At 44.3% G+C, this 26,971-nt stretch overlaps 2 protein-coding genes across 2 annotated transcripts; one reads left to right on the plus strand and one right to left on the minus strand.

Annotated features, from left to right (window-relative positions):
- The first annotated feature begins 411 nt into the window (after nucleotides 1-411).
- Nucleotides 412-8,896, plus strand: C1R (complement C1r). Its single transcript, XM_070410745.1, has 11 exons — nucleotides 412-548; nucleotides 1,275-1,503; nucleotides 3,051-3,243; nucleotides 3,560-3,706; nucleotides 3,808-4,004; nucleotides 4,302-4,449; nucleotides 4,560-4,681; nucleotides 5,415-5,493; nucleotides 5,848-6,003; nucleotides 7,290-7,364; nucleotides 7,829-8,896. Coding segments are annotated over exons 1-11 (2,118 nt in total). The 5' UTR covers nucleotides 412-546; the 3' UTR covers nucleotides 8,599-8,896.
- An 8,083-nt stretch (nucleotides 8,897-16,979) lies between these two features.
- Nucleotides 16,980-26,161, minus strand: C1S (complement C1s). The gene is made up of 12 exons (XM_070410746.1): nucleotides 26,029-26,161; nucleotides 24,722-24,799; nucleotides 24,279-24,486; nucleotides 23,907-24,084; nucleotides 22,932-23,057; nucleotides 22,297-22,496; nucleotides 21,588-21,741; nucleotides 21,108-21,223; nucleotides 20,621-20,699; nucleotides 19,968-20,096; nucleotides 19,183-19,257; nucleotides 16,980-18,153 (listed from the first exon to the last, which is right to left on the minus strand). The coding sequence occupies exons 2-12, from the start codon at nucleotides 24,742-24,744 to the stop codon at nucleotides 17,354-17,356; spliced, it is 2,088 nt and encodes a 695-aa protein (XP_070266847.1). The 5' UTR covers nucleotides 24,745-24,799; nucleotides 26,029-26,161; the 3' UTR covers nucleotides 16,980-17,353.
- Between the last annotated feature and the right edge of the window lie 810 nt (nucleotides 26,162-26,971).

Raw genomic sequence — 26,971 nt, forward strand, 5'->3', positions numbered from 1 at the left:
CTCCTGTCACATCATCCTGGGTGTCAAAACTCTGGCCATTGCTGGACCAGGGCTGCTGTGACTAAGGGCAGGACAAACCCGGTGAATGGAAAAGGGCAGTCCAGAAAAGAGAGTCCCCTCAGCTGAGATTTCCACTGCACTTTGGGTGGGAATCTTGTAAACACAGCAGCAGTCCCTAGGAATGTCCCTGAAGATAGGGAGTATTCAGATCAGACTTAGAAAACAAGAAGTTTGGGCTTCCAACCAAAGGCTTTTCTGTCCCTAAAAACTGACTCTTCCCCATGTAGGCCAGCAGGTGGCAGCACTATCAGGGAATTCAAAACCAAAACTGAATGAAACTGGAAACAGATTTTTTTTTTTTCAGTTTTGTTTATGCAAATAGTTCATTCCCTACAGCATTCCTCCGGGAAAGGTCCCCCTTCCCCCACCTCAGTCAGTCCCTCCCTCCCCCTTCTCTCCTCTGCATGACCGCTGCTCTCTCCCTCTGCACAGAGTGGATGAAGACGCTGTCAGGAGAGTCCAGGATCCAAAAACAGGACTTGAGAAATGTGAGTAAGGCTGACGGGGACCGAGGAGGGAGGAAGATACCAGAGGGGAGAACCCTGGGCATGGGAGGCAATGCTGGCCCCAAATATATTCAGACAGACAAGAACAGCCTTCTCCTCCCCATATCCCTCATCTATTCCAATGAGCACATGCATGCACACACTCAAACTCATACTCCCCATCCCTCCTCCTGAGGACTAAAGGAGGCCTGAGACATATGAGGTGATGGCCACATCCTCTCCTTCCCCCCCAGCTCATAGCAGGGGAGTGCCAAGATGGGGGAACCCACTCTGCTCAGTAGGGGCTCTTCTGTGCTACACTTCTCTATACTCCACAGGCGGTTTCTCCCAGAGGCCTTTGCTGAGCCTTTGGGAGCCCTTTAAGAGAACCATGACTGGAAACCCTCACCCTCAATTAGCTGGTCCCAAGCCATCCCTATTCCAGGAATGGGAAGGGAGGGCTGGGGGGAGGGGGGGTGATGGTACAGGGCAGGGGAGGAGGATGGGGAGAGAGGTGAAGGCAGTTGACCTCTGGACTGGACTCTGGCCTGGGGAGAAACAATCAATGCAGCAGATGCAGAGACCAGCCTCCCCACTCCAACCACACTCACCTGGAACATGGTGAGGTCTAGAATAGGCAGAGGAAAATGCCCAGCGGTATGACTATCCCATCCCCCACCCCAGTCACTGCCCAAACAGCCCTCCAGACACCCTCTTTCTTTCTGGCAGGTGGCTTTTATACCTCCTGGCGTCAGTCCTGTTCTGCAAGGTGGGAGGCTCCATGCCCATCGCTCAGGATCTCTATGGGGAGGTGACTTCCCCTCTGTACCCCAAGCCTTACCCCAACAACTTTGAGACCACCACTGTGATCACAGTCCCCACGGGATACAGGGTGAAGCTTGTCTTCTGGCAGTTTGACCTGGAGCCTTCTGAAGACTGTTTCTATGACTATGTCAAGGTAGGAGGTCAGGTTGTGAGGGCAGAGGGAGAGCTGGGTGGCTCTGGAACATGAGGACTTGTGTTCTAACCACCCCAGTTATATTCCCCATCCGTGGACACAGCCCCAGCCCTGTTAGAGCTGATGGCCAAGTGGAGTTCTGGGAGTCGGTTGATACCATGAATGGTGTCCACCCGTTTTTAGAGGCCCTCAGTGAGCACTGTGGGGGTGAAACACAGAGGAAGGAAGGTACAGTTCCCACTCTCAAAAAATGTACCATCTACAGCAGCGGTTCTCAACCTGTGGGTCGAGACCCCCAAAGACCCTTTCACAGGGGTCGCCTAAGACCATTGGAAAACATATATATAATTACATACTGTTTTTGTGATTAATCACTATGCTTTAATTATGTTCAATTTGTAACAATGAAAATACATCCTGCATATCAGATATTTACATTACGATACATAACAGTAGCAAAATTACAGTTATGAAGTAGCAACGAAAATAATTTTATGGTTGGGGGTCACCACAACATGAGGAACTGTATTAAAGGGTCACGGCATTGGGAAGGTTGAGAACCACTGATCTACAGGATTCAGAAAAACCTTCCCCATCCATTTCCTTGATGGGAGTCTTTGAGAAACTGCTCTGCCTCCGTTTCCCTGTTTCCATGAAGAATATCACCATGACTTCCTGCCTCATCAGGAGCACAGGAACATGGGGAAGAAAATGTGTATGGTTATAGCTCAAGGACAGTGGACTCAGTCCCCTCCCCTCTGTAATAACTAAGGGTACCCTCCCAGTCCCATCTTTCTGCATCCAATAAAAATGAGGTTCTAGATTCAGGATTCAAATAGAACCTACACACCTCCAATAAATATCATTCTCAGGAGGTGGTGAGAGAATAACATGAAAATGGTACGTCTTCCTAGTTCAAAGGACTTGGGAAGTTTGCTGTGTTGGAGGGAGGGGTCTCGGTGGCAGGGATAGTGAGGAACTGGGTTGGGGGAAGGGCATCTGCTTTGGATGGGCTAACGAATGATGAAGAAAGAAATAAGGAAAGCTGGGTGATGCTTGCCAATGCTAAAGCTGGAGGGCCCCTGCTGGGCCCCTGCGGCTCACATTCAGCTATGTGTATCAGGAGACAGGACTGGACGTGAATGGTTTGAATAAAGTGAGGTCCAATATCAGGATAGAAATTAAAGCAGATCAGTCCAGATTCTAAGAATGAAGGAAAATAAAGGCTGGGTAGAGGCAATCAGGATTCCAGTGGAAGACTGGAAGGGAAGGGGTGGGAATGAAGAAAAGTCTGAAACATGCTTGGGGAACATAAACACGGGAGGGGCACAGGAGAACATGAAAAGAGTTAGCCAATGGGAGACTCAGGTGCCAGATGAAAATCACCTGGGGACAGCCAGAGCCCAGCAGGTGGAGATGAGTTGGAGGCCATTCCAGAAGCGGGGCTTATTCACTCTTTGGACAAGATAAGGCCGACCATCACTGACTGTCCACATGGAACATGTCTCATCAGCCCTTCTTTCTACTCCTTGTCCTTCCTCCACCAGATTTCTGCTGATAAGAAAACCCTGGGGAGGTTCTGTGGGCAACTGGGTTCTCCACTGGGCAACCCCCCAGGAGAAAAGGAATTTATATCCGAAGGAAACAAAATGCTACTGACCTTCCACACAGACTTCTCCAACGAGGAGAATGGCACCATCATGTTCTACAAGGGCTTCCTGGCCTACTACCAAGCTGTGGGTGAGTGGTCCCCAGGTACCCTTTTTAAGGCCTCTGTCCTTTTGAATGGGAACTGGAAAGAGGGAATCTTGAGTACAAAGAAGAAGGAAGCCTGACCTTCCTTATTTTTCCCCTCGAGAGAGCTTTTTCCAGAAAAGGCATGCCAATCTGGGCTCTGTCCCCATTGGGTAGTTCCCAGAAAGCCTTAGAGAGGCCTAGAGGTCCGGGTGGGCAGGAGCTAACTTGGTCTTGTGGCCTCTGGTAAAAGACACTCTGAGACCAACAGCACTACAGAAGTCCCCTGGCAGGAATTTAATCCTTCCGGAATCTCTTCCAGACCTTGATGAATGTGCTTCCCAGCAAAACACAGTTGAGAAGAATCCCCAGCCCCTGTGCCAACACCTCTGTCACAACTACGTTGGTGGCTACTTCTGTTCCTGCCGTCCAGGCTATGAGCTTCAGAAGGACGGACATTCCTGCCAGGGTGAGGTTGGGCAGTGTGGGAGAGAGGTAAAGGCTGAACAAAGGTTTGCGGGGCCAGCCAGAGAGTCTCCTGGTGACCCCCTCCCGGCTGTGCTCTCACAGTTGAATGCAGCAGCGAGCTGTACACAGAGCCATCAGGCTACGTGTCCAGCCTGGAGTACCCCCAGCCCTACCCTCCTGACCTGCGCTGCAACTACAGCATCCGGGTGGAGCGGGGCTACACTATCCACCTCAAGTTCCTGGAGCCTTTTGAAATCGATGACCACCAGCAAGTACACTGCCCCTATGACCAGCTACAGGTACGGCCATCCTACCCCCAGAGAAACCCCTCCCTCTCCTTCCCATCCCCACTTGGTCCTTTTTATCCCTACTGCCTGCTGGATCCTCTGGCCAATTGGGACAGGAATGTCCAACATCACACATGGGCTGGGCAAGCTCCTATACAACTGGAAGCAGGTCCTGGGGATCCCTTTTCCCCTCCAGCTGAAAACAAACAATTATATAATTTATGGTATAAAGCAAGATTACCACCACCACCCCGAACCTGTGGGAAAATGTCTGCGTTGTAGAGATGACCCTCCCTCCTACCCCACCAGATCTACACCAGTGGGAGGAACATCGGCGAGTTCTGTGGGAAGCAAAGACCCGCTGACCTTGACACGAGCAGCAATGCTGTGGATCTGCTGTTCTTCACAGACGAGTCAGGGGACAGCCGGGGCTGGAAGCTACACTACACCACTTCAAGTAAGGTTGCCTGGGGGCCTCCTTCACTGACCAGCAACGGGGCAGGATCAGGCAGGGAGAAGGAAGGCAAGTGGCTCTGAAATAAACGTACCCTCTGGTCTCTGCCACAGTCATCAAGTGCCCCCAGCCCAAAACCCTAGACGAGTTCACCATCATCCAGAATCTGCAGCCTCAGTACCAATTCCGTGACTACTTCATCGCGACCTGCAAACAAGGCTACCAACTCATCGAGGTAAGAGCCCAGGGCGGAGGGAGAGAGCTGGCCCAGGAGTAATTCAGATGGACATATAGTACATAGGGAATATTGTCAATAATCTAGATATATAAAAGCCTAATATGCAAAGCGTCCCCTCGGGAGTTTGACTGACCAGAAGTTCAATCGCTCACTATGACGTGCGCTGACCACCAGGGAGCAGGGCAGAATGAAGGGAGGTCCTGGCCAACAGCCAGCAGCCGCCAGGGACCCTACCCATGCACAGATTTTGTGCACTGGGCCTCTAGTATTGTAATAACTAAGTATAGTGCCAGGTGAGTACTTGAATTATCAGGGGGATCACTTTGTAAATTATATAATTGTCTAATAACTATGCTATACACCTGAAACAAATATAAAATAATATTGAATATCAACTATAATGGAAAAACTGTTAAATAAAGTGAATAAATAAATAAAATTGTGGGGTTCAATTAGACTTCAGTGGAGATAGACAAGAGTCTAGAGAGAGGATTATTGGGTCTGACAATTAGCCCTTTCTCTGACTTTCTCCTGTATGACTCCGTGCTCCCATGTATAACTCTGGCCTGAGCATCCTGGCTAGGGAGAAGGATGAAAGAGCCACATCCCCAGGGGTGCTGAGGTCTGAGAGTTTGAGAGCTGTATTTGCACTACCTGTCATGTAGGGAAGGGCAGGATGGGAGTTGCAGTGCCTCCTGTACTAATGGCACCTCTACCTCTGCTCCAACAGGGGAACCAGGTGCTGCCCTCCTTCACAGCTGTCTGCCAGGATGATGGCACGTGGCACCGCGCCATGCCCAGGTGCAAGAGTAAGTCACAATTCAGGATGTGTCTCCCACCACCCAGCCTTGGGGACCCAGGCCGAGAAGGGAAGAGGGGGGTCTGGAAGTAAGCCTCTCCCCAAAGACCCTCCCCTTGATTTCTTCTTTGAAGCCTATGGCCATCTCAGGAACCAGGCAACCCTCATCTCAATAGGATTGATGGACTCTGCTTGGAACTGAACTTCAGTCCATTTAGTTCTCATCCACCCCAGGTGCCCCCCAATAGAGAAACTTATTTCTCTAAGGTTCTCAGCCTGTTCTGTGGGTAGACAACTCACATTCCTCTCACCAAAGTTCCAGCCGTCATTGTTAGCTCTCATGTGGCCCTGTGTTCTTTCCCAGTCAAGAACTGTGGGCAGCCCCGAAGCCTGCGTAATGGGGCCTTCAAGTATACCACCACAAAGGGGGTAAACACCTACCAGGCCAGTATCCAGTACTACTGCAATGAACCATATTACAAGATGAAGACCAGAGATGGTAGCAGTGAGTCTGAGCAAGGTAGGACCCATGCAAATGGCAGTGTTTCCCTTCTATCTTCTCAAGACATCTTCTGAGATTTCTTCCAATAGAAACCTTGGGGAATATATATTAAAGTGGCTGCCCAATACACTAGGTTCAGGGTCCTAAAGTACAGTGCCAAGAGGCACCTAGTCATGTTGAAGAAGGAAACACCTAAGTGACAAAGAAAGACTTGAATCTCATGAACAGTCAGCTCCCTCTCGCCACCACCACCACCATCACCGTCACCTCCATCACCATCACCACCACCTCCATTACCACCACCATCACCATCATTACAACCATTCCCATTATCGCAACCATCACCACCCCCACAGCCACCTTCACCATCACCACTATCATCACCACCATAACCATCATGACCACCACCACCATACCACTACTAATGCCAACAACAAAACACCATCGTCACTACCAACAACACCACATAAGCACCACCATTATTACTATCACCAACACCGCCAACACCACCACAACCATCACCACCACTACAGTCATATCAGTGGGACCTCCCCCAGCATTCTCCCCTCATACGTCTCAGGCTGCTATGTTGTGATATTCTGCAGTTAGTTTTGCTAAATGACTCTCAAATTCATCTATGGTATCTTTAAAATTTTCTTTAAAGAAAAGAAATCCCTTACTTCTGGTTTGAAACATGCAAAAAAAGAAAAAATCTTATATGTGGGTTATATATGATGTTATTTAAGAGCTGGACTTTGAAATCAGACAACCCTTACTTTGCATCTTGGTTCTGGAACTTATGTGGCCTTATGTACATGATTTAAGTTCAGTTTCCTCATCTGTAAAATGAGGAGGATACTAATGCACACCTGAAAGTGTCACTTGGGGCACTTAAATGAGATAATGCAGATAAAATGCTTAGCAACAAGCATGGCACATTGTCAGCAATCAGAAATGCAGCTGCCAGTATTATCTACAATCCCACTATGAAGATACCAAGGCTCTGGTAAGATCTTGATATGCTCCTCCCAGTTTTTGTGTCTATTTTCACAAATAGAAGTCACATTGTAGTTAAGTATTCTAATATTTTCATGTAACATTAAAACAAAAATATATGTATGAAGCCTCTTCACACTTTTTATGTTCCACCCTTATATATATTTGAATCTTTCCCTTGATCCTTGTCCATGCTGGTTCTGATTCTCCCCTGCCTCTTCCCAACACACTCAGTGCTCGTTGACCTCTGTAACCTGGTCTCCCTGCCCAGCTCCTCCCAACCTGATCATAGTCCCTTCTCCCCTCAGGCACATATACCTGCACAGCCCAGGGCATTTGGAAAAATGAACAGGAAGGAGAGAAGATTCCTCGGTGTTTGCCAGGTGAGTGGAAACCCTCTGGAGACATCCTTGGTGACTTTGCAACCGAAAAAGCATGCGCAAAGAATGGAGGCAAAGTGAGTGGAGAGACACTCCAGCTTGAAGTTGAAAATAGACATGAGGAGTAAGAGAGAAAAAGAGAGGATGTCCCAGGAGAAAGGGAGAGAGAGAAATACAAAGAACTGGATGCAGTCCTGGCATTCCAGCATTTTTTTGAGCAGATGGGAAATCAGAAATAAAAACAGCAACAACAAAAATAAATAGATAAAACAGGAAGAAATAAACAAGAACAAGGAGAACAGTCTGACAATAGGCCAGAGATGGAGCTGTTGGAATGGGAGGAGAAAGAGGAAAGGGCCCAGAGCCAGTAAGAAGGGATGAAAAGGGAATGGGTTGACCACAGGGAAGAGGGAAGAGGGGCGGGCCTAGAACGGACTTGTCCTTGACTTCCTGTCTCTCCTCTCCAGTGTGCGGGAAACCTGTTAACCCTGTGGAACAGAAGCAGCGCATCATTGGAGGGCAAAATGCCAAGATGGGCAACTTCCCCTGGCAGGCGTTCACCAACATCTATGGGCGAGGGGGTGGAGCCCTGCTGGGTGACCGCTGGATCCTCACAGCTGCCCACACCCTCTACCCCAAGGAACACAACGCACAAGCCAATGCCAGCATAGATGTGTTCCTGGGCCACATAAACGTGGAAGAAATCACAAAACTAGCCAACCACCCTATACGCAGGGTCAGCATCCACCCAGACTACCGCCAGGATGAGTCCCACAATTTTGAGGGGGACATCGCCCTCCTAGAACTGGAAAATAGTGTCACCCTGGGCCCCAACCTCCTCCCCATCTGCCTCCCTGACAATGAGACCTTCTATGATAGCGGCCTCATGGGCTATGTCAGTGGCTTTGGGATAATGGAGGAAAGGATTGCTAACAATCTCAGATTTGTCCGTCTGCCCGTAGCTAACCGAGATTTGTGTGAGAGGTGGCTTCGGGGTAAAAATAGGAACGATGTGTTCTCACAAAACATGTTCTGTGCTGGGGACCCAACTCTAAAGCAGGATGCCTGTCAGGGGGATAGTGGAGGAGTCTTTGCTGTGAGGGATCCGAATACTGACCGCTGGGTGGCCACGGGCATAGTATCCTGGGGCATCGGGTGTAGCAGGGGCTATGGCTTCTACACCAAGTTACTCAATTACGTGGACTGGATCAAGAAAGAGATGGAGGAAGAAGGCTAAGCCCTCGTTTCACTAGGTCAGAATCCAGAGTGTGTAAAAAGAAAATTATTTGACTAGTTGTTGGTAACCACTAAGAATCCATATTAAAATCATTGATGCAGAAAAACACTGTGTGAAATAAATTATCTTTTCTACAATCCCATCCACATTCTTGATCTGAAACAACCCAAAGGTCACCTTTCTTTCCTCCAAGGACTGCAGAAGATACATTCCACAATCTCTAGTTGTCATTGTCCTCTTCCATTTTTATCATTTGATATTTGTATAAAACTCTTTCCAAATAAAATGTTATGAGAAATTCCAAAGTGTAAAATAAGTTAAACATAGTATTTAATAAATATAAAAATATTTAGCAAGGTCATATTTAAAACATTTTACTTAGAAAGTCAATGAGAATAATTAAGCGTATGCACACATTTACAACTACAGTTGTAGATCATTTATTTCTGTATTTTGTTTTGATGGTACACTATGAAGAAAATTCTGATTTTCTCACATACATACTTGCAAATACAACAGCTTTTTTTTTAACAGCTCACCTTCCAATGTCTATATATTCCTTAAGAGAGGAGTGGTGTGAAATTTTTTGTTTCCAATTTGAATCATTAACAATATTTCTAAATAACTTATGTTCCACCCATAGCAGATTACAACGTTACACATCCACAAGTGACACACTCAAGGGGCAGACTCAGTGAGCACCAAAGCCCCACTGAAACAAGTCCTGCTCCATAGCAGTGTTTCCTGCACAGCAGTTCTCCCACTGTAGTCACAGCTGGTCCTCACAGCCAATTGGCCAGGAGGTCAACTCCTCCCAGTGACACCAACAGCAATCAAGGCTCAGCTACAAGATAGTAGCACACAACCCACACAGGGGCACACCTAGAGTGCCCTGCTCAGGTCTGGCAAGGCTGTGCTACGGGGCTCTACAGGGCACCTACTGCACAAGGCTACTCTACCAATTCCTGGAGACATTGCAGCTCTACCTAATTCATAGAAACAAACACAGGGAAGCAGCCAAAATGTGGAGGCAAAGAAACATGTCACAAATGAAAGAATGGAAGCAAGCAAACTACTGGGTACAGAATGGAAGCAAGCAAAACCATGGTTATAAGGTTACTCAAGGATCTTCATGAGACTTTCAAGGATCTTAGTGAGAATGTCAGACATGAAAAAGGACCAGTCATAAATTAAGCATACACTAACAGAAATCTATACTAATAAAAGGGTAATATGCTAATTAGACCAGACATCTTCCAGACATCCTTCTGGACAAAGCCATAGTGGCTGGGCCAAGGCAGAGGCACTCAGGGGCAATGAGGCTGGCAGGGGAGAGCAGTTAAGGGGACCAAGTCAGCAGGCAGGTGAGTGGTTAGGAGCCAGCAGTTCTGGATTACATTATTACATCCCCTGAGGGGTCCCTGATTGGAGAGGGTGCAGGCCAAGCTGAGGGACCCCCCTCCCGTGCATGAATTTCATGCACCGGGGCTCTAATAAATAATAATGTACAGGGATTCAACAGTAAAGTAGAGGATTCCAAGAATCAAATCAACAATTTGGAATAAGAGGAAGCAAAAAAAAACACCCAATCAGAAGAGAGAAAAAAAAGAATCCAAAAATATGAAGACAGTGTAAGGAGCCTCTGGGACAACTTCAAGCGTACCAACGTTCACATTTCTTCTATTTGAAGAAGAAATCCCCTACCTGATGAAAGAAATGGACTTACAAGTCCAGGAAGCACAGAGTCCCAAACAAGAGGAACCCAAAGAGATCTACACCAAGACACATCATAATTAAAATGCCAAGGGTTAAAGACAAAGAGAAAATCTTAAAAGCATCAAGAGAAAAGCAGTTAGTTACCTACAAGGGAGCACCCATACGACTGTCAGCTGATTTCTCAACAGAAACTTTGCAGGCCAGAAGGGAGTGGCAAGAAATATTCAAAGTGATGAATAACAAGGACCTACAACCAAAATTACTCTACCCAGCAAAGCTCTCATTTAGAATTGAGGGACAGATAAAAAGCTTCACAAATAAGAAAAGGCTAACCCTAACCGGTTTGGCTTGTGGATAGAGCATCAGCCTGTGGACTAGAAGGTCCCAGGTTCGATTCCGGTGAAGGGCATGTACCTTGGTTGCAGGCATATCCCCAGTAGAAGGTGTGCAGGAGGCAGCTGATCGATGTTTCTCTCTCATTGATGTTTCTAACTCTCTATCTCTCTCCCTTATTTTCTGTAATAAATCAATAAAATATATTAAAAAATTAAAAAAAGAAAAGGCTAAAGGAGTTCATCACCACCAAACCAGTATTACATGAAATGTTGAAGGGTATAATTTAAGAAAAGGAAGAAGAAAGAGGAGGAGGAGGAGGAGGAGAAGGAGGAGGAGGAGGAGGAGGAGGAGGAGGAGGAGGAGGAGGAGACAACAATAAATAAAAAATATGAACAATAAAAAGGCAACAAATATATATCTATCAACAATTATATCTAAAAAATCAAAGTAAATAAACAAGAAATAAAATGAACAAAATAACCTGAATAAAATAGAATCAGAGGCATGAAAGCATGAAACAGATTGACAAATCTCAGAGGGAAGGGGTGAGGAGGGGCAGGAAAAAATTAACCAAAGAACTTATATGCATATATGCATTATCTATGAACACAGACAATAAGGTGGTGAAGGCCTGGGATGGGGCAGGAACTGGGTGGAGAAGGGCAAAGGGGGAAACAAGAGGGAACATCTGTAATACTCTCAACAATAAAGATTTTTTTTAATAAAATAAAATAAAAAAGTGAAGAAAACAACCCCAGCCAGGCTGGCATGGAAAAGTGATTGAGCTTCGACCTATGAACCAGGAGGTCATGGTTTGATTCTTGGTCAGGGCACATGCCTGGGTTGTGGACTCAGTCCCCAGTGGGGGGCGGACAGGATGCAGCTGATCAATGATTCTCTCTCATCATTGATGTTTCTATTTCTCTCTCCCTCTCCCTTCCTCTCTGAAATCAATAAAAATATTTTTTTTTAAAGAAGAACAAAGAGAAAGCATAACACCTCCTGATTTCAAACTATATTACAAAGCTATAGTAATCAAAACAGTATGGTATTGGCATAAAAACAGACTCACTGATCAATGAAACGTAATAGAGAGCCCAGAAATAAACCCACATATATAGGGTTAACTAATTTTTGAGAAAAGAGTAAAAAATATACAATGGGGAAAGGGTAGTCTCTTCAGTACATGGTTTTGAAAAAACTGGATTGCCACATGCAAAAGAATTAAACTAGGCCCTATTTTGGACCATACACAAAAATCAACAACAAAAAAAGTTATTTAATCTTAATAATTTGAGTTTAAGACCTGAAACCATAAAACTCCTAAAAGAAAACATAGGGGCTAAGCTCCTTGACATTGGTCTTGGCAATAGCTTTTTTTGCCTGGCCAGTGTTGCTCAGTGGTTGAGTGCCAACCTATGAACCAGGAGGTCAGGGTTCAATTCCCGGTCAGGGCACATACCTGGGTTGTGGGTTCAATCCCCAGTGTGGGGCATGCAGATAATCAATAATTCTCTCTCATCATTGATGTTTCTATCTCTCTCTCCCTCTCCATTCCTCTCTGAAATCAATAAAATATATTTTAAAAATTAATAAATAACTTTTTTTACTTGACACCAAAAGCAAAAATAGCATGTGGGACTACATTGCACTAAAAAGCTTTTGCTCAACACATTTGTAATACCTCAAACAATAAAGAAAAAAATGTAAATAAAAAATATTAAAAGCTTCTGCTCAGCAAAGAAAACCATCAACAAAATGAAAAGGCAGCCTACCAGATGAAAAAAAATATTTGCAAACCACATATCCAATAAGCGGCTAATATCCAAAATATACAAGGAACACATACAACTCAATAACAGAAAAGGAAACAGCCCAGTTTGAAAATGGCCATGCCCTAGCTGGTTTGCCTCAGTCAGTAGAGCATTGGCCTATGGACTGAAAGGTCCTGGGTTCGATTCCGATCAAGGGCACATGCCCAAGTTGCAGGCTTCATCCCCAGACGGGGGCGTGCAGGAGGCAGCTGATCAATGATTCTCTTTCATCATTTATGTTTCCATCTCTCTCCTTCTCCCTTACTCTCTCTGAAATCAATAAAAATATTTTTTAAATAAAATAAAATAAAAATGGGCAAAGAACCTGAAAAGACATTTTTCCAAAGAAGACATACAAATGGCCAACAGGTACATGAAAAGATGCTCAGCATCATTAGTAATCCAGAAGGTGCCAATTCAAATCCAATGAAATATTAGTTCACCTCTGTTAGGATGGCTATTATCAAAAGACAAGAGATAAATGCTGGTAAGGATTGTGAAAAAAGGGAACCCTGGTACACTGCTGTAGGGAATGTGCACTGGTATAGCCACTGTGGAGAACAGTATGGAGATTTTTAAATAAATTAAAAATAGAACTTGTCATATGATCCAGCAATCCCACTTTTGGGTATATATCCCAAAGAAATGAAAGCATTATCTCAAAGAGATACCTATTCTCCCATGTTCATTGCAGCATTAGTCACAACAGCCAAGATATGGAAACAACCTAAGTGTCTGTCAACAGGTGAGTGGATCAGTAAAATATATTACATAATTATATACATTTAATTTTATATATATACTAGAGGCCCGGTGCATGAAATTTGTGTACTTGTGGGGGGGAGGGGTGTCCCTCAGGCTGGCCTGTGCCCTCTTGCAGTCCAGGAGACCTCAGGGGATGTCTGACTGCCAGCAGGGAGTAGGCCTAAGCCTTTGGACATCCTTAATGCTGTTCTGGAAGCAGAAGAGGCTGCCGCCACCACCATTGCGCTCACCAGCCATGAATCCGGCTTCTGGCTGAGCAGTGCTCTTCCTGTGGGAGCACACTGACCACCAGTGGGCAGCTTCTTCATTGAGCGACTGCCCCCTGGTGGTCAGTGCATGTTATAGCAACCGGTTGTTCCACCATTGGGTTGATTTGCATATTACCCTTTTGTTAGATAGGATAGACTATTACTTAACCTTTAAAAACTAAGAAAATTCCGTCATTTGTGACAACATGGGTAAATCTGGAGGGCATTGTGTTAAGTGAAATAAGCCAGTCAGAGAAAGGCAAATATTGCATGATATCACTTACATGTTGAATCCTTTTTTTAAACAAAAATGTCAAACTCATAGAAATAGAGAATAGAAAAGTTGCTACTGCGGATGGGTAGATAGGGAAACAAGGAGAAGTTGGTAAAAGGGTTACAAATTTCTTCTATAAGCTGAATAAGATCTGAGGATATAATGTACAGCATGATGACTATATGTGGTAATACTATCTATACTAATAAAAGCCTAGGTGGCCCTCATGTGCAATGTCATCACAAGATGGCCGCAACAAGATGGCCACTACAAGATGGCGCCACAAAGATGGCAGCCACAAAGATGGCTGCCACAAGGTGGTGGGGCCTGGCATCCGTTCCGCATAGTGAGGCCTGGGAGTCCGCACAGCGTGCGGAGGAGGCCGGTCCTGGCAGAGGAGGTGGGTTGCAGCAGGGGAGGGCAGTTGTGGGTATTCAGGCCGGGAGGGGAGGGCAGTTGGGGGTGATCGGGCTGACAGGGGAGCAGTTAGGCATCAATTAGGCTGGCAGGGTCACGGTTAGGGGGCAATCAGGCTGGCAGGCAGGCGATCCCTGTGGGATCGGGCCTAAACCGGCAGTCAGACATCCCCCGAGGGGTCCCAGATTGGAGAGGGTGCAGGCCAGACTGAGGGACACCCTCCCCGTGCATGAAGTTCATGCACCTGGCCACTAGTATTGTATAATTGAAATTTGCTAAGAGAGTAGAACTTAAATGTTCTCACCATAAAAAAGAATTTTTAAGGGTTATTATGTCAGGTTACAGATGTGTAAACTAACTTGATGAAAGGAATTCTTTCACAATATGTATGCATATCAAATCATCACATTGTAAATTTTAAATATCTTAACAATTTTATTTCAATCACATCTCAATAAAGCTGAAAATATGGCTTTCTCATATTTTTAATTTAAACAAAAGAATAGATATGCAGAAAGCATAAAGTCACATTACCACAGAATATATTTCTGATTTTAGGAAATCACAATAAAAGCAACTTTAGAGTCACAAAATTCTGGATTAGTCCAGTGTTAACTGGGTTCCTTCCTATCAAGTCCTCTTGGCCTCTGGGCATCTTCTTTTCTCCCTGGCATGAGGGGCTGACCCACCAGTCCATTTTCTTCTGACCAAAGAAATGTGACAAATCACCTGCTTTAGAAAATAAGTCCTTTCCTGAATTTCAGGTGAACAGACACATATTATTCCCAAGTGACTTGCCAAGCAGTATCATTGATACCCTCCAAGCCACAATGAATGATTTTCGAGGCCTTGGTGATGAGCCCTTCCCAGCTCTGAAGTCTCTGATGATGATTCATTTAGAAACCCTCCCTGCCATTCACCCAGGGAATTGCAAAAACCACAACCATTCCACTGTACAGCGCAGCTGTGAAGAGGAAATTCTTTCACCAGTACCTCAGCCTATCAGCAAGAGCAGAACCCAACTAGACTGAAGGTTCTCTCTGGTGGGGGTAGACTTCTTTTTTCTGATACTTGTCAGATTCTAGTAGCCAATTGTAAAAAAGAAGGAAAATTTCTACATCATGAGCATGTTTCTTAACCTTAATATTTTTCCAATTCTTTTTTTCTCTAGAGGAATCCCCCTCTTCCCGCCCCAAACACTGTAGTCCAGGGTACAATGTCAATTCCATTGCACATGTAATGACAGACATGTGGGGGTTCAACTTCTACAGTTAAGAAATAATGTAAATGGCTTGACACACTCTTTCCAGAGGTTCCCTATTATAATTCCCCTTTGATTCTTCAGACCCTTCGATCTGATTGGAGGTTAACACATGATTACTTCATCACGTGTTAACCTCCAATCTAAGGTCAGTTGTGGAATTTAGCCCTTTTGGTCTATGGAAGATCAAAGTCCCCCCTTTTTTATGGGCTCTAAATACACCCCTTTTGGCTTCTGGCAAAAACAAAAAACAAAAAAGCTGTTCTCCTGAAAGCTATGCGTCACATTAAACAGACCAGAGTCCTCCAAAATTCTTACTCTTAGTCTACAGCTTTCATAAGACACCCTGTTAGAGCAACTGCCACCTAAGATAGCTCTCCTAGCCTCTGTTTAAAAAATACTAGTCTCGCTGAAACCGGTTTGGCTCAGTGGATAGAGCGTCGGCCTGCGGACTGAAAGTCCCAGGTTCGATTCCGGTCAAGGGCATGTACCTGGGTTGCGGGCACATCCCCAGTAGGAGATGTGCAGGAGGCAGCTGATCAATGTTTCTCTCGCATCGATGTTTCTAACTTTCTATCTCTCTCCCTTCCTCTCTGTAAAAAATCAGTAAGATATATTAAAAAAAATAAAAATAAAAAATACTAGTCTCTATTGTGTGGTTATTTTTCATCAGTAATCATTTAGGGGGCAGGAGGAGTTTTATGGGATTTTTTTTTTCCATTCCCTTGGAAAAGAAATAGAAGAGAGAGTCTTTAGGTTTATCCTCATGGGGGCTTTGCTATAACTTCTCGGTACAGAGTTCCATCCAGTGATGACATTGTTGCTTGACAGACCAATTGACCAAAACCACCAGGAAAGCAAATAAGAGCATGTTGAATTTTTTTTCTTTTTTATTCAGTCATAATATTGTATTATACAAATGAGTACTAAAGGAAAATTAATCCGGAGACATATTGAAACAATTTATACCTCAAATTTTTATACTTAAACAGCCAATTCTAACTGCTGCTATGTGGACTTCTCAATGAGGTTCAAGCATGCTTAATGAGTTCAAATATGATATCTAGTGTTGACGATGTTCATGCTAATCCATAATATTCAGTATATTTTAATTAAATGAGAGGAGAAAAACTGAATTCCCCATTTTCATGGCAATTCAATATTAGCTGCTAGAAATATATATAGATATGTATATTTATATATATGAACAGCCAGCGACCGGAATACCATAAAGACCAGAACGACCAGTTACTATGATGCCCACTGTGGCCAGCAAACCGTCAGATCAGGGGGTGGGGCCGGCCGGCCAACCTCCCACGGCTCCTCCCCACAGCCAGCCCAGCCCTGATAGCCCTGATCAGGGTGGCAGGCCAGCCAACCTCCAGCGGTCTCCTCCTCCAAACAGGCACTACCATTGCACAAATTCCTGCACTGGTATATATATATAGGCTGCTAGATGTCTGAATTTCCATGACACAACAACCTTCTCATCACACTCTTCTTCTATGGTGCTAAGGTCTTGATGTGGAATAAGACAAGTCAGCCAGAACTGGGTTATAAACCTGCTTTATTACAAGTAGATAGTAGACATTGAGAATGATAGAGTAAGTAGAACTTTGGACAGATGAAAGAGAAACAAATAAATCAAGGGTATGTCCAACAATAAATTTCAGAGTCAGAACTGTAACACCAGGTAATCATCAGGAAAGGGGACTTCCTATGGAATAGTGCAAGATAGCAGTGCCCTCCCCATGTTGTTATCCACAGATTTAGACCACACTGAACGATCAACACTATGTCATGATCAAACACTACCTCCAGCCATGTATACCTACACCCAAGTTCTATTTAAATCATAGGTGTGAAGGACAGAAAGCAACAGATTGGTCCTAGCCCTTGGAAAGACTGGTGGAATATGTGTGGATTAGTCGGTACTGGGGGTACTATATTCCTGCATAGTCTTCATTATCCAGTCAATGTAGTTCTTCACTCTTGTGTAGATCCCATAGGTCCCACATTGTGGGCCCCAGGACACCAAGCCAGCTACATAGAATTTGGGATTACTTTTATCGGGGTCTGGTAAAACAAGTGCCCCACCACTGTCCCCTTCACAGCTATCAACACCTTTCTGATCTCCAGCACAGATCATGTTATCAGTGAAAACGTAGGTTTTTACATCCACTCCCGGTTTTTTTGCCTTCACCTCCTTGCACTTCTGTAAAGGAGCAATGGGTAGCCTTGCCCCTCTGAGCTTTAAAACAATATTTTTATTTTCTGTTCTGCCCCAGCCTGAAATCAGTCCCCAGGCTCCCTCTGAGGGGTTGTATTCTGAGGAGTTGCCTGGCAGGCAGATAAGGGACACAGTGGGTCCCATTTTCACTGGGTCTTTAAGCCGTATCAGCGCAATGTCATTGTCAAAATTCTTCCGTGTTTCCGGGTCATCTTGGTAGGTCCAACCCGGATGAATAATCACATGTTCAGGAATGAGCGTCTGGGAATTTGTCAGTTTTTCACGATTCACTGAGGTAGACCCAACATACATTTCTGGGTTCCGGTTTTTCTCCACAACATGGGCAGCTGTCAGCACCCAATGCTCATCAATGAGAGCCCCACCAGCCCGTGGGCTTGCAAAGAAGACTTGCCAGGGGAAACTTTCAATATCTGCAAAAGACCCTCCAAATATCCTCTGTGTTCCTTCAAAGGGCTTACTGGGAATTCCACAGACTAGGAAGGAACAAGAACAAGGTTAGGAGGGAGCAGGAAATAGATTGCTAGCCTCCTACAAGTCCTCCAACCATTTAAAAACCTGCCAGGTTTCAGAGTTCTCTAGCACAATATAGCCAACCCTGTGTTTGGTCAACCATCTTCGTACTTGACTCATTCTGAACATACCTAAGGACTAAACATCCCATGTTGCCAATTCTACAAACAGGCTATGGGAAAGCCTGGGTAAACTGAGGCAGTGTGTGAGCTACTACTGCTTCACACTGTGGACAACTTGACTCATGGCCCCGTAGACCTCATCCCTGGGAGCCAGGCTGGGAAACTCTCTCCTCATACAGACAGTAGGAGAGGCAAGCATTCTACCTTCGTCTTATGCTCACATCAAAAGCTATCACCTTCTTTACTGAAGTCCTAATTATAGCTGAGTCCCTCCTAGAGATCCATGGAAATAGAGCAAAGGGAGGGTTCTCTTCTTTCATTTCATTCCCCATTGATTGGTTTTAGGTTTGATCACTTGCCATTACCCAGTATTACTAAAAATTAATTTTATTTCAGGTAAAGTTGTCTTACCCAAATCCCTCACTAGTCAGCCTGATGGACTCTGAGTTGAGTGTAACAGGCTTAGGCCTCAGACCTTGGTTCGAAGCCTACCCCTACCCCTTACTAACTTTGTGAGCTTGCACTTAATTCACTCATCTGTACAATGGGACTAATAATGCCTACCTCATAGGGCTGTTGCAAGGACTTAAATGAGGTAATAAATTCAATTAACTAGCTCAGGCTATAGTAACACTGTTGTTACTACCAGAATCATTATTATCTTGACTTTGCCTGAGAGCCTTCTCCTTCTCCACTCTGATCTGTCTGCAACCCCTCATTTCTTTTATTGTCTTTACCTCACTGAGCTACACTCTGGTAGGCCCAGGTTGTTAAGTCCTTTCCCAAGAGGATAATAGCTACTTTCAGAGGTTGACCCCACTCACCTGTACCAGTGGCTATGGTTTCTACCCAAGCCTGAGCCCTGATTACCTGGAACACATTGTGGCAGCTCTGTGCCCAGCACATCATTCACCCAGCTCCCGTTTCCGGCACAGTGATACTCCCCTGGAATAGCACAAGAGACAGAGGACACTCTCACCACCATATCTTCTATCTTCTATTCCCCCCTTTCTTTCAGAGCCTCAACTTCTCTGGGATTTGAGGAGGAGATCGGGTCATATAAATTAGAAAAAAATCTTGATAACATCTTCCAAACAATTTCTCTGACCTCTATCCTGCCTAGGGAGGGAAAAGAATAGTCTCCAAAGTGGAAGGAAGAGGGTTATGGCAGTGATTGGGAAAGTGCTTCAAGAGGGAACAAAATTTTAATCAATTAATTTAATTTAAAGCAATGAAGTGGAACATACTATGTCTCATCCAGTCCTTCCGCTATCACTACTACGGCCTCTCCATCAAGAAAGCCAGTCATTATGCCGTGGTGACTTGAAGCTGGAAGTATTACTCCTGTGGTTCTACATTAAATAATTGGTCAAACACTGGATACTCACATAAAGATGGATATTGTAGGGGGAACTCCTGCCTAGTTGTGAAGCTGAGCTAGGCGATCTCTATGATTCACTATGAATAGTCCTATGGAACCTACCCTGCCCCATATGAAAACTATATCTTTAGAATAAGCCAAGAGTATGGACAGAATCCATCTCATCTCCTTCATTTCTTTCCAAACTCTCTCCAGCACAGCAAGATTGTGCTATTTACCTTCCAACACTCTCACCCTTTCTCTCTCTTTTCTCTAGTAAAAAAAAAAAACCTACCACTTTCTTCATTCTGCATGTAGTAATATGGCTCCTCACAAGTGTAGCGAGCAACAGAACCAAATAAAGTATCTTCTGGTTCTTCGACTTTACCATTCGGAATGGGATCAGGAGAGCCACAGTCCACAGCTACAAGAGGAAGGCAGGAGAGTGATGATCAGGATAGACACTCTTCCCAGGAAGTCATTGGTCATTAGACCAGTTCCATCCTCCCAGCCATGTCCTTCATTCTGCCCCACTCCTACATCCATAAGTACATCTGGAATGACTCTCCACACCAGCTTTTCTGTAGCCATGCTGTCCAACTGGTATCACTCACTCCTTCCAATTTATTCCAGACCCTTGAAAGCTACAAGGAAGAACCTGGTTCTCAGTGGTTGGTAGAAGCCCCTGCAGAAGCCAGGAATGGACCCATAGGGTGCTATTAACTCTACCAAGCCTCTTTTTTTTGTGTTGTTGTGTTTTTTTTTTAAAGAAACCTGCCAGTTTGTCCTGGGACCACATCAGAGTTGGGACTTCATGATGGTTTCCCTTCAAAAACCCAACCCACTCTCACAAGCCTGAAAGGAAACCATACATGTGAATTTTGATGTGCTGATCTTTCAATGCCTTTTGGGAGGGGAAAAAAAGTCCCATTTTAAAGAGATACATACGTTCACACTTCAGTTTGGAATTACTCCACTTTCCATTGCTTTGACAAGTAGAATAGAAATGTGTCAAGCTACTACTTCCCTAGAGAAAGATAGACATCACCATTAATTTATAAGGAGGGATTTGGGGAATTAAAATGAAAAAAATTGAATCAATCTCTGACCTCGAATCAAAGAGGAATCCTCACCACAAAAACCTCGGGGACATCTTAGCAGAATAACCCAAAGCACCCAGGAGTCGGGGCTAAAAGACAAGTTTGCCCCAGCATATCAGCTCCCCTGCCCCAGGAGGACTGTGGGCACAGAGAGAATGCCAGGCTGGCCAAGGAACTCTATGACTCACAAGGAAGAACTAAAGATCCTGAGCTGTCCTATTTATGGAAAAGGTGTTATACCTTGCTCAAACAAGAATATTCAGAAAACAATAAGGCAATTCCAGTATGCTTATCCTCACCTAGGGATTAGGGAAAAGCCCCTGACAGTACTTTACCTGTACAACTTCAAACCCCTCCAGACAGGTTATCTTCACCACATCTTTGAACACATATTTTTCCTTCTGAGGCTCCCAAACAGAATTGGCAGTGAATTCTTTAGCACAGGGGATTGCTTGGAAAGGACAGGAAAAATAATTCACCAAATAGGTGGATAATCTCTGTTCAATTTACATCATCCTCACACTTTGTAAAATCATCCAGTCATCCTCAATCCTGATGTCTAATATTCCAATCTGGAGATGCCTAAAATAATAAGGCATTACTAACTAACCACTCCCAAGTTGCCTGCATTCACGGGTCCAGTTGAAGTATTCCTAGACGTTGAGGCATTTCTAGCAACCACTGGCAGGTCTAGATCTTGCCGAGTAATGGGGAGTAATCAGGATACTCCTCTCTACAATAATCTACCTGTTTTGATTTTACATTGTCCAGGGACTTTTTACAACCAACCAAAGCACAACTTTTAGATTACTCACGATCTCCATGATAACGAAGTTTCCAGCCCTTTTGCTGCCCTGTTTGGTCAGTTTGAAAGATGATATCAAGAGCATTACTATGGGTTTCAATATTTAGTGGCCCAGGGAATCCATTTCCACAGTAAGGACCAAATTGCTGGCCTTTTGCTACAAACTGAAAGGACACAACATGATGAAATCAGAAGAGAGAGCGAACTAAAAGAAAGAGGTAAAATAAGGGAGATAAATAAAAATAGTATAAAATAGCTAAGTGAAATAAGCCAGTCAATGAAGGAAAAATACCACATGATCTCACCCATTTATGGATAATAAAGGCCATAATAAACTTTTGAACAAAAATAGATACAGAGGCAGAGCTGCCTCGAACAGACTGTCGAACTACAGCGGGAAGGCCGGGGAGGGTTGGGAGGCAGGAGTGGGGGGTAAGAGATCAACCGAAGGACTTGTATACATGCATATAAGCATAGCCAATGGACATAAGACACTGGGGGGTAGAGGAGGCCGGGGGATTGTCAAGGGTGGGGAAAAAAAAGGAGACATATGTAATACTTCTTTGTAATACTTTAAGCAATAAAAAAATGTATATTCAAAAAATAGTATAAAATAAAACAAAGGGTGGGGTGAGAAAGGAAAGGAGGAAAAATAATTTATCTTCTAGAAGAAATCTCTCTGTGTGAGTTGAGAGGAAAATTAATCATCTATCACGCACAACTAAACTGTCAACGCAGTTGCCCTCTGAATCTGCTGGTTCCACATCAAAATCTTCTCTCCGCACAGTCACCACCACTCGGAAACCCTGCTCCAACAGGATCTTATATTCACACCTTGAATTCTCCGGATATGGATTAGGATAATTGGGACTTGTGATCTGCCCAATCAGTTCAGTGAACACATTCCCACTGCAATTGACTAAGAGAGAAAAAGAGAAAGGGGAAATCAAACATAGGCTAAGCAAAGAAGTTCCTGCCCTTTCTATGATTCCTCTTATAAACTGACAGTCCCTGACTGGAGCCCATATGCAGCAATTATACACCCAATAAATATTAGTAAAGATACCTAGTGCCTATTGGGTTTCCATCACATTGCTTGCGATAGAGCCTTTCATAGTTATGAACAGTCACAGATAGACTCTTCAAAGGCACCTATCTCTCTTCTCCAATTAATTAACTTGACTCTGTAACCTTGTCGTCTTCCACTCTTGTGCCCCCCCACCCCTCACTCTAAGCTAACTAAGAATAGATGCCAAATTCCAAATCAAGGCTGAAGGATAGTTAAAACCCTTAACTGAAGCCTCAAGCCAACCCAAATCTCAGGGACTATGCACCCATTCAATGCCAAACTGACCTCCACAATTTTTCATATCATCATGGAGGAAGTATTCTGGGGGGCAGGAGCAGAAGTAACCACCAATGAAATTGTTGCAGAAGTGACTACAAGGGGCATCTGCAAAGTCTGTGCATTCATTAATATCTACAAAAGTAGAGAAAGATTGAGGTCAAGGGCAATAGACCTAGAAAGAAGAGTGAGGTTAAACCCAAAACTGCAAGGGCAAGAAAAGTTAAAAAAAAGAACTGTTGTTTAAAGACCTTCAGTAAATCACATTTTATCAGGGGATTATTCTATATTGCTCTCCTGAAAGGTGACTCCAAAGTTGTGCCTAAAGATTGTACAGCTATAAGGGAGCTCTCACTGCCAGAGACCCTTGGCCCTTCTCACAAACAAGCATTTCAGCTCCAAAGAAAATACTCCACAAACTAAACATGATGATATGTCTTCTGCAGGGATAAACAATTAGTACATTTATTACTTTGTATGATGATGGCACTTCTGTCTAATCTAATAGCTTGGCTTTATGAGATGTTCTAACTTTATTTTAGGTGTAGAAGCACACAGAATTTGAAGGTTTGTTTGCCATATATTGAATGGGTTTGAATATCACACATTCCTTGTGTGAGTCTTGGCAAGTTATTTAACTTTTCTTGTCCTCACTTTCCTTATCTTTAAATGGAGATAATAATACCTACCTGGAAAGTTGAGGTGAAGATTAAATTAATATAGGTAACATTCCTTATACAGTGCCCACTTCATAATGGCTCTCAATAAATTGATGTGTATTATTTATTGTTAACATTATCATCATCACTATTAACTTATGATCATGTGTTTGAATTTCATAAAGGCAACTCATTAAGGGATCCAAGGCAAGTCAACGCTTTGTAAGAGTTATAAACACTCTTTATTCACTGCATTGCTCAATGTCTATCCTGCTTCTAATCCTTTAACTGGATCAATGAGTCAATAGAGAAGGGTGAGCCTTACCTACTGCAACATAGTATGCAGCAAACCCAGTGAAACGCTCTTCATTGGAGAAGTCTGACCTAAAGATCACCTGGAGTTGATTAGATGGGACTTGGAACTCTTCCACGATTGGGGAGTTGGGATTCTTGCTGGTCTTCTGTCCACAGATTTTCCCTTCTTCAATGCCTCCTGATATTATCTAAGAGAAGAGTCAAAAAGAAGCTAGAAAAGGGTAATAGTTTGATACAGAGGTGAGAGAAAAAGGGACAGGGAGAGTAGAACACATACCACCTTACGACTATTTAGCTCTAGTTCACCATATGCCTGTGGCACTCCCTCCTCCATCTCATTTGATCCCCCAGTCCTATCCTGTAGGTGCTTATTATAATATACCTGCACCGAGTCATAGTCGCAGTTCTCTGACAGCTCTATGTCCAGATGGGTGAAGTAGAGATGGATCCCGTACCCTTCAGGAACTTCTATATCCCAAGTTTTCTCTACATCATTGGGGTATGCCTGAGGATAGTTAGGGGACAGTATCTCCCCATACATAGTAGGCTCAGCATAAACCCATGGCAAAACGGAAAACAGAACAATGCACCTGAAAAAAAAAAGGCATATGAAGCAGGGGGCGACACTGGTACAGAAGACTAGTGCAGAGCTCCAGCATTTGTCACAGAGACAAGAACCACAAAATGGGGAAGAGAATCTTAGGTTGGAATAAAGTAAAAAGGCATAGATCAAACCAAAACCCAGGCTTCAGAACTGAGTTGTTTTCTTAAGAAGATGAAGAGAATGGAGTCTATGCAGATCTCCGCAGACTCATGGTCACTTACCACATTGTTGGCAATTTGTCCATCCTGGTGAGCAGCACGTGTCTCGGACCTGGCTCTCAGCACCTCTGGACTTTGGAGCTAAAGGGGATGGGGGCAGGTCTAGCTGTATTTGTCTAACAAACACAGGCAACTGCTTTGGAGAGTCACCTGTGGTCAGTGTCACCTTCATAAGAATAACACACAGTTAAAGTTATATCATCACCATATGACCCCTATATCCTCACACCCTCCCTGGGTCTACTTCAATTAACTTTCTAAACTAAAACTAAATCATATCCTTCTCTTATTGCTCTCTGTACCTTATCCCAATTTTTCTCCAAAAGAATGAGTATGGCCCTAGCTGGTTTGGCTCAGTGGATAGAGCATCGGCTTGCGGACCAAAGGGTCCCAGGTTCGATTCCAGTCAAGGGCACATGCCCAGGTTGCAGACTCAGTCCCCAATGTTGGGCATGCAGGAGGTAGCTGGTCAATGATTCTCTCTCATCATTGATGTTTCTCTCTCTCTCTCTCTCTCTCTTCTTTTCTGAAATCAATAAAAATATATATTTTTAAAAACACACAAAAGAATGAGTACTTGATCCCAGTTTTCTCCCTCCTCTGTTCTCCTCCTCACCCTCACCCCAGCCCACCCCCCATCCCAGCCCCAACTTCATCAGTCTCTCTCCTGCCCTCACAGAACAAGATCACCATTTCCACTCAGGTTTTCAGGAGTCTTTCCTCATTGTGCCCATTCATCTAAGGCATGTTCTCTCTTGGCAGTGATCCCCCTATCACTTCAAACCAGCTGTCTTTGCTATATTTATTATTGCATGCATTTCTATTGATACGCCCAATGAGCATTGATAGAGCAAGAGCTTCTTTCACTGGAGCAGGCAGTGACGTTGGGAGAACTGGCCTGAGACAGGGTTGGGTGGGGAAGGAGGAAAGGGGTAGCTGGATGACAATAAACATAAAAGGAAAAGAAAGGTATTCCCTCAATTTTCTACATTAATTTTCCAGGAGGCAAGGTTTCCCCCTTCACTAAAAAAGACAAGATATCATCTTTCCACCGTTTCTAGAAAAGTTTTGCCAAAGGGGTGGGGGCAGGCCAGATGTAAATCCTGAAAACAGTACTAGGCACATGAGGTGGGTTGACGTGAGGGTGGATGAGGTACCTAAGAGAAATAGGTTACAGTATCTATATTTTTGCCTTCGTTTTATTCTGCTCTTTCCAACCCTCCATCTTTGCCCAAAACCTTTGTATGTAAAGTTTTCTGCTTTCTTTTTGCCTCCATCAAAGCTCTGCTCTTCGTTTTTAAGGTTTTTACCTTTAGAAGCTGAGGGAAGCAAGTGGGTCAGTCCCCTCTCTTGCCAGTGGGCATGCTGGGCGACCCTGCCGGCTCCCAAGGAGAGAAGTACGGGGTCTGGATGCTCCCTCCGCAGGAACCTCTTCCGGCTGCCCTGTCCTGGTTCTGGTGATATGATTCTCTACCCCAGTGTGCATGTCTGAAATTCCCTGACCTAAACCAGAGGGGGCTGGGAGACCATGTCATAGGGAAAGGGTGACTCAGTCTTGATCTTAGAGCTCCCTCTGCTTTTGAAACAAGAACTGCATACTTCTCTCAGGCCTACGATTCCTCTGTCCAGGGCTGCAGAGGGAGAAAGGAGGAATGGGGGATTTCACCGATTGCCTAATGCTCTTTTTCAGCCAAAGGGTGTGTTACAGAGTTTTCAGGGAAGTCAGGTGATTTGTGGGAGAAGGAGGGGATTAATACTGTGGGGGGGAGCCAAACCCAGAAAGCCCAACCCTCCAGTTGTGTATGAATCATGAATTAAGGGAAAATAGTTATCTGTAATGCAGGTCTTCTCTGCTTTTAAGGCATATTTAATGGTTGGATAATGACATACCTAGACCCAAGCGGGTGTGGGATGGTGCTTTTTCCTCTTTCTAAAACCCCCTCCATATCTCCAAACATCTAAATTCTATTCACCAATCAAGGCCCAGTTCAGACGCAATCCAGAGTCCCTTATCCAGTACCCTTGAGTACAGACATGTTTCGAAATTCAGAATTTTAAGATTTTTAGAAAGACAGTGCAGTACATGGACCCAATATTAGGTCACACCTCTTCCTTTCCCTCCCCTTGAGGGCCTGGGAAAACACACCATTATCAAACATTAATATTTCTGCAGATTAACAGATTGATCCTCACAGTAAGTGGAATAACTAAAATTATAGTTTAGTTATAATCATATATTATGTTTAACAATTA

Source organism: Myotis yumanensis, unplaced genomic scaffold (assembly GCF_028538775.1).
Source record: "Myotis yumanensis isolate MYYU_CA2020_CCGP unplaced genomic scaffold, mMyoYum1.0.hap1 SCAF_3, whole genome shotgun sequence".
Taxonomy (NCBI): Eukaryota; Metazoa; Chordata; class Mammalia; order Chiroptera; family Vespertilionidae; genus Myotis; species Myotis yumanensis.

Coding starts and splice junctions, on each gene's coding strand:
- C1R (XM_070410745.1), top strand. Junction 1,504..3,050: donor GTTTCTATGACTATGTCAAG/GTAGGAGGTCAG, acceptor TTCCTCCACCAG/ATTTCTGCTGATAAGAAAAC. Junction 6,004..7,289: donor TAGCAGTGAGTCTGAGCAAG/GTAGGACCCATG, acceptor TTCTCCCCTCAG/GCACATATACCTGCACAGCC.
- C1S (XM_070410746.1), bottom strand. CDS start 24,744: ATGGACAAATTGCCAACAATGTG. Junction 21,742..22,296: donor ACTGCGTTGACAGTTTAGTT/GTGCGTGATAGA, acceptor GTGTCCTTTCAG/TTTGTAGCAAAAGGCCAGCA. Junction 19,258..19,967: donor CATGCAGAATGAAGAAAGTG/GTAGGTTTTTTT, acceptor GTGCTATTCCAG/GGGAGTATCACTGTGCCGGA.